The 7,321-nt window shown below is 41.8% G+C and overlaps 1 protein-coding gene across 1 annotated transcript; it reads right to left on the bottom strand.

Annotated features, from left to right (window-relative positions):
- Window positions 1–1,358: 1,358 nt before the first annotated feature.
- LOC109639199 (alanine aminotransferase 1-like) lies at window positions 1,359–6,082 on the bottom strand. The gene is made up of 11 exons (XM_020102543.2): window positions 5,835–6,082; window positions 4,673–4,762; window positions 4,227–4,335; window positions 4,011–4,144; window positions 3,519–3,762; window positions 3,356–3,435; window positions 3,082–3,212; window positions 2,763–2,937; window positions 2,521–2,676; window positions 1,830–1,942; window positions 1,359–1,742 (listed from the first exon to the last, which is right to left on the bottom strand). Exons 1-11 carry the CDS (start codon window positions 5,937–5,939, stop codon window positions 1,532–1,534), a joined length of 1,548 nt encoding a protein of 515 aa, XP_019958102.2. The 5' UTR covers window positions 5,940–6,082; the 3' UTR covers window positions 1,359–1,531.
- Window positions 6,083–7,321: the final 1,239 nt, after the last annotated feature.

Below are 7,321 nucleotides of genomic sequence, written 5' to 3'. Positions count from 1 at the left end.
TGAAAAAAACAGATGGGGGGGGGGGGGGGAAGATGGCAGTCAGTTGGTGTGGGTGAAGCAGAGCCCTGCACAGCAGTTTTCACAGTATTTACAGTTGAAGGATTTCAAGCCTGAGATCTGCAGCTCGCTCGTTCACTCGCTGGGCTCAGCTCCAGGTGAGAAGAGGCTGCAGGAGGTGAACTAGGCCTGATCCCACTTTATTCTTCTGCACTCGTGTGTGAGAAATTTCATATGTTCTGTACGTGACCAGGACGGAGGTGGAACGTGCTCGGTCATATGTCAATGATGCTTTTTTCTCTTCAGATAAACGTTTATGTTGCCTCATCATCAACACTGCACTCAGACTGCAACAGGGAACACTGACTCCCTGTGGTTAACCCCTGACAACACACCCTCTACAGTAGATGCTTCTGATGTGGGCTCGGTGTGTTTTATAGATTCTAGTTGTATGTAGTGTTTAGATGGATTACTCAAGGGGCTCCTGCTTCAAACCTGCAAAATATCCCAGGAATACACAGAATGACACAAAAAAAAAAAATGGATCCACCACTTTTACTTTCTCTTTAAATTCAATCAAGCTCCAAATTACAAACACTCACAGAAAATGAAGGATTCCTGAGAAACTAGTGAAAATGTTCAAGAGAGAAAATGTTTTAAGGAAGTGATCCTCCCGTTTGTCCGGATTCGAGACAGAATTTAATGGTTACATCTGTCACCAAGTTTCCTGGAAATCTGTTCTAGGAGATGAGGGACAAACAATTAAAAAATAAACCAGGGGAAAAAACAACCAGCGGGATGCGTTCGATGAAAATCAAGTATTTTATTAACAAATGTAAAATCTGCACAAAATGCTCTTCACAAAACTGAAGAGAGAATAAGCAAACAAAGAACAACCCACTGAAAACAATTTGCAACAAACTGAACATTAACCAGGGCAACAAAAGAGCACTTACAAATTGAATCTAATCAAAACCACATAAAGACACCAACCAACACACACACTGCCACACAGTTCACTGACAGCTTGCTCCACTGGCAACATCTGAAGCTCTGCTCAGGGTTTTAAGCCTCTACTGTGATTCCAGAGTGGCCTCAGCTGAGACAGTGGAGGTGCTGCAAGAGCCCACAGCTGGAGGGGATGAGCGAGAGAGAGAGAAACAAAGAGAGAGAGAGAGAGAGACAAAGAGAGAGGACAAAAATCCCACCAAGTTTCGTAAAAATCCATTTGCTGTTGACTTTGGTGAAACTGTGATTTTATCTCAAGTGCAAACATCGAGTAATGATGAATCACATTAAATTTGTTAAAATATTTGGTTGTTGTCTTTTACTCTTGATAAGAAAACACACGTATGATGATATATCTGTTATTCTGCTGTTTTTTATTCGTGCAAATACAGAAATGATCAACAAAGTTTACACCGTCTTGTAATCCTGTCTTGTAATCCTGATGCAACTGTGTTTTTTCTTTTTTAAATAACTGCACTACACAAGAGTATTTTGTTTGTTTATTGACAAATCGCCGGAACATTATTCATTTCTGTAGTGTTTCCTCTGCAAACATGGTGGAGCCCGGTGGAACGTGATTTCTACGAGTTGGACAGATCTTCTCTCTCAGATTTACGTGCTCGTCTCTGTCCTTCACACCGTTACAGTGAACGAATCTGCCCACGAGGCGAAGGTGGAACGAGCCGAGGCGAGTCAGGGCCTCCTCCAGAGTGTCGGGTGGAACGAGGACACATAACCTGAGGGGGGCGGAAACACGAGGCCCGTTAGAAACGGTGCGACTACACACAGAAGTTAACTGACCGACGAGGATAAACTTCCCTCACCTCAGATGATAACTGTTGGTGGCTCCTCCATGATGACAACCTGCTCCGATCAACAGGCCTTCCTCCTTCAGTAACCTCTGACAGTACAGAACATCTGGCTCCACCCCTAACATCTAACAACAGAGAGTAAACGTGAATCATCACTCCTGATCAGAAACACTTGAATCAGTGTGATAACAACTACAGTATATCTACAATGATAAAAACTGCCTCTACTTCGACTTTTTTAGCTTGGTCCGTGTTCCATCTACTAACACGGAGGAGGCAGGGTTTATGATCTCCACTGCAGCCAGCCACCTACAATACATCTGAATTTCATAATCAAGATTCATGAATAATTCTCTGAGAAATCAATGAAAATGTTTATAAAATCTCTATTTCCTGGATCCGTCCCCTGATCCAGATCTGCACCAAAATTCAGTGGGTTTCCTCTCTTACCCATAATGCATCCTCTCAAGTTTTATCCTTGTATGTCCTATAGTTTGTGCTTTTTTTTATTTTATAAATATAATCATTTTAAATATTATATCGTATTATTTATTTCTCATTTGCTCTAAAAAGCCTAGATTTTCCTCCCATGTTCCCACAGTCTTGTTTTCTTCCACTGCACCAACAGAGCCAATCAAGTATTTTGTAGATTCTCTGTAAAGTGAATTTCAAAGTGTTTCCTGTTCTGGTATCATACCCGTACCTCGGCCTGCTCTACGATCACGATTGGTAAACACAGACTGGGATAAAGGTAGATTCCGCCCATCGCAGGCTGACAGCTTATCCCCGGGAGACCGTTCAGGAACTGCGAAGCCCGCTGAGCATTATGGGACAAAGTGGCCCGAGCGCTGAGAATCTCCTGTGACGGACAGAACAACAGAGACGGAACGTGAGAGGCGGAACAACGCAAGACAAGGGGGTTGGACTGTGGGGTGGGGGTGTCACCTGTGTGTACGTGTCATAGGAGGCGTCTCCAGGTTTGGGGGGGTCGACCATGAGGTCCAGAGCCAGCTGCCCTGTGACCGGAGCGCTGATGTCGAAGCACAGCATGACGTCGACATAATGCATCACCTCCGGGTCCATGTTGACGGCCTCCATGAATCCTGCCCTCAGGCCTCCTCTGGAACACAGAAGTTATATTCAGTCTTATAGCTGCGTCACAGTTCGTCCACATGAACTACGCCCCCCCCGCGCGATCCAGAAATGAATCCAAATTATCAAAGATACAAATGTATAAAATAAATATGAATAAAATAAAACTCACTCTCCCATGCTGCCACTGGATAAAGAGTGAAATGAAACCAACTCCACAGAGTCGGAGTAAACTTTGTCCATCTCGAAGAGGACTCTCTTATAGGAGACGAACTCTGATCCGAACACACTGTCCTGGTAAACCTGCGGAGACAGAAGAGACGGGTTAGTTAAAGGAAGAGGAGACGGCTGGTTAGGAGAGAACAGTACTTCTGCCACACAAGAGAGACTAGTATCAGTTGATTCATTAGAACCAAAATGTAAAGACTTATGTCACTTAACGTCACCTCATCGACCAACAGTACGAGTCTCTCGGCTGCAGCAAACCGAATCACTTCCTCTATGGATTTCCTGTCCTGGACGTGACCTGTAGGAAACAAACGTCAGCACAAGGAGGTGACGACAGGCGGGAGATTTAAACCGGAGGCGTTTACGCAGGTGCTGCTTCACCTGTCGGGATTCCTGGGTTGCTGATGTAAATGGCCCTCGGGTTGCAGTGCCCTCTAGAGGCCTTCAGCGCTCGGTGCAGCTCGTTCAGCTCCAGGGCCCAGCCTCGCTCCTCCGTCAGCCGGTACGACACCAGGGTCACCCCCTCCTGATCCAGCAGCCCGGGCAGGGTGTGAGGGGAGGGCACCGGGGTCAACACACCCGTCGGAGTCTCCCCCTCCTCGCCGGCCAGCAGCTTCACCAGCAGCTTCACACAACACATTGAAAAGAAAAGAAAGTTAATTAATGATTCCTAATTTCATATTTTGAGTTTTAAGGATTATTTGAGTTCATCTTTGGTTTTAATCTCTTATCAAGACAATTTACATGTGCACGTTGAAGATTTATTTGCAAACTAATTCAGATAAATTTCCTTGTTTGCTCATTTGAATCAAATTTATCAGTAAAACCTCAAAGTGATATCTGATCAATAAATGATAATAACAGTCATTTTACCATCAGTGCCACCTGAGAACCAGTAGAGATGTAGACGTCTTTGCTGTACGAAGGAACTCCGGCGTCTCGTCTGGTGATGAACTCAGCGATGCTCTGTCTGACTCGAAGTAAACCAGCGGAGGGAGTGTAGGCACCTACAATCAAAGCGTCACGTGTCCTTAACGTTTAAATTCTACTGTGTCATGTTTTACATGTAATACATTTCTAAATCCTCACCCACACTTCCTCCGTCGCAGGAGTCCAGGAGACTCTGAGCTCTCAGTCTGACGTCCAGAGGAAGACTTGTGTCTTTGAGCAGGTGAGGACACAGACACACTGCCAACACCTGAGAAAACACGATTCACAGAGGACACGATAAAGCTGAAGATGATTGAAATCCTTTGCAGACGTCAAGACAACAGCAGAGAGATTACAAAATGAAAAGCACAAACATGCAATCTGTCTAAAGATCATCCCTGTGTGAGATCAGCCAGTTAAGCTTTGACTGTCAAAACTGGACGATAGTTTTTGCGTAGAAGAAAAAGTAAAACCAAACAAAAAGAAAGAATAAAATGAATGAATAGTCTCAAAAATGCAAAACGATATTTCTTTGAATTACAGCGAGTTCGGGTACAAATCCTGACGAACAGTTTAAAAAGTGTGCGAACGAAAACTAAACTCACCTGTCGAACAAAAGAGATTGATTTTACTCCTGCTCGGTGGGGATCGCCTGAGATCACGTCAATCACCTCTTTGAAGGATGTCTGCGCCCCCTGCAGGACGACATGTGTTAATACTAAGTTTATTTTTAAGGCATTTTTCAAAATACACGTTAAAAAAGTGATTCACTGACATAAAGAATGAAATATGAGCAGTTAACGCAGGAGACATTGGATAGAATAATAAGCACAAAACAAGTAATAGAATTTTTAAATCTTTTTTTTCATCGCAGTTGGCTAAAGAAAATGCTGTGACATGAGCGTTGTCAGGACGGAGCGACGAGCTGCTTCAGAGAAAATGATGTGTGCATCTCAAAAACATCTTTGCAGTGAAGATGCTGTTTGGTCTCTGGGTCGTAGGATGTGAAGGTCAATGATCGTTCACAACATGTTATCTGAGCTGCACCGTGTTCTAGTTACCTGCGTCAACACCACCTACTTTACATAAACTTATTTACTTTAGTCCTGTGGTTCTCAACCTCGGGCTCTGGCCCCTCCAGAATGTCACCGGATAAATCCAGAGGGTCTTGAGATCAAGAAAGAGGAAAAAACGAAATTTTAAGTTTTTTTAGAACCGTCGGATAATTTTGAATGAAACATTCATGAAGTTTAGAAAGAAGACGTCCTTTTGGTTGAACAGCTAAAATACGTCATGACAGGTATGACCTCTGATTACCCTCGCTGGCACAGAGCAGGGGGCAGGGTATTGTTCTCGCGCGTGTGTGTACGTGTACAGATTCAGGGTATCTCAGGATGATTAACTTTTGAAGCTGATCGGTGGTGACGGGGGCAAAGAGCGCTGCACAACTCTGAGTTAGAGATTTTTTAAATTTGTGTAAAAATGTTGTAACATAAAACATTGGTTGTAAAATTTGTAGAGTAAATATAAGACATGAAGATCAGCCCTCGGATGCTTTTCATTTTATCTTTTACAATAAGTTATTTTGAAAGGCAGCTGTCAGGTAAATGTATTAAAAATAAAACATCTTTTACTGCAGCCTCCTTCACTCGTTTAGCGTCTTTGCATCTTTTGCATCTTTTGCATATTTTGAGTTTTCCAATCTGATCACGTGTTTTTCTCCAGGACACAGAGTGAAGCAGATAAATACATGCAGAGGAGAGTTACCTGTGAGATCTCCTGTGTGATGCGAGCAGCCAGACCCTGCAGAGCAGTGTGCGGGGACACCCTCATCCCTCTCACCCTGGGATTCACCTGCTGCAGCAAACTCATGGTCGTCTCCGTGAAATGTCCCTGAGGAGGTTTCAACTTCGCGCGAGGCTGCAAATGAACCTTCTGCAAAAGAGAGTCAGTACTTGAATGAGAGGGCAGTGAATGAATAACTAGAGAAGCACTGATAATGTCAGCGTGCACTGTTTGATCAGTAATCCTTGGTGTTCACAAAAAACCTGTGTGATGAGCTGAACTGTGTCCATGGTTCACTATGAAGAAACGGAAAATCCATCTCTGCAGCTCCACAACCAGAAATATTCAAGATTTTACATTAAATTAAAATATAATCTGAAATAAACACTGTTACCTTTGATTATAATGAGCTCAGGTTTAAATATTTATTGGATTATTTCAGAAATTCATGATTATACTATAGGTTGCGTATTTATTTATATCAGTCTTATTTATTCATTTAATTCTGAACTTGAAGGGAACCAACATCTGCAGCAATCTCGTGGAAACACCTGGAAACTCTAAACAACTGGAAACTATTAACATCTGGAATCTAAACATCTCGAAACTCAAAACACCTGCAAACTATATTTAACTGGAATCTAAATGTCTGAAAAAAAAAACTGGAAACTACAAACTGGAAACACCTGGACACTCTTCCTGGAGCAGTGTAAGTACATATACTGTACCTATACGGGTCATTTAAGTTTTTATAACACCCGTTGAGTAGAGTACAAAAGATTTATCAGCTGCCTGAGAGGAATCAGCCGACATGAGTCCTTCACAGACGTATTGTATCTGAGCCCATGTCTGCTAAAAGGAAGCGTCTAATTTTAAGGAATAAACAACACAGAAGATATTGGTATTCATTATTATTACAGTAATATTTTAATTTAACAAGGTTCAGTAAAAGTACAAATATAAAAAAAGCTTCTTTATTTGTCCAGAAATCTTCTGAAAGTGTTAAAAAGAAAAGAAAAGAAAAATACTCAAGTAGCTCGACATTGTTCTTAATTATAGTTTACAGGGTGAGAAATAAAGGATTGACTTTTAATCAGTGGCACTGAATTTACAATATAAATCAAGAGTCTCCACTATGATCAAGGCATCGATTTATCTATACATTATATATATATATATATATATATTATATAGATAAGATTTATTTATTTGTACAAATAGATAAATGATTGCATCCTACCAATATAAAAGCCTTCACATACAAAACAAACCAATCAATCAATTCATGAATTTTATTTGTGAAGCCCATATTCATAAATCACAATTTATCTCATGTGGTTTAACAAAGTAAAACTTCAACAGGAGCGAAGAGAAACTTCTGTCGTCACGTGTAACAGAGATATAACAATATTTACAGCATTGATGAGAAAAGATCATTAATGTAGAGGAGCATCCGTCTGACAGAGATG

The sequence above is a fragment of the Paralichthys olivaceus genome, chromosome 3, assembly GCF_024713975.1.
Source record: "Paralichthys olivaceus isolate ysfri-2021 chromosome 3, ASM2471397v2, whole genome shotgun sequence".
NCBI lineage: Eukaryota > Metazoa > Chordata > Actinopteri > Pleuronectiformes > Paralichthyidae > Paralichthys > Paralichthys olivaceus.
Note: the sequence above shows the minus strand (reverse complement) of the source record. Positions and strands in the feature narration are given on the sequence as shown.

Bases quoted from the DNA above. Each gene is read 5' to 3' on its own strand.
- LOC109639199 (XM_020102543.2), bottom strand. From the start codon at position 5,939: ATGAGTTTGCTGCAGCAGGTGAATCCCAGGGTGAGAGGGATGAGGGTG. The intron at 3,436-3,518 runs GTGAAGCAGCAC...TGTTTCCTACAG, and splicing joins CAACCCAGGAATCCCGACAG to GTCACGTCCAGGACAGGAAA. The intron at 1,943-2,520 runs GTACGGGTATGA...CTCTGTTGTTAG, and splicing joins TGATCGTAGAGCAGGCCGAG to ATGTTAGGGGTGGAGCCAGA.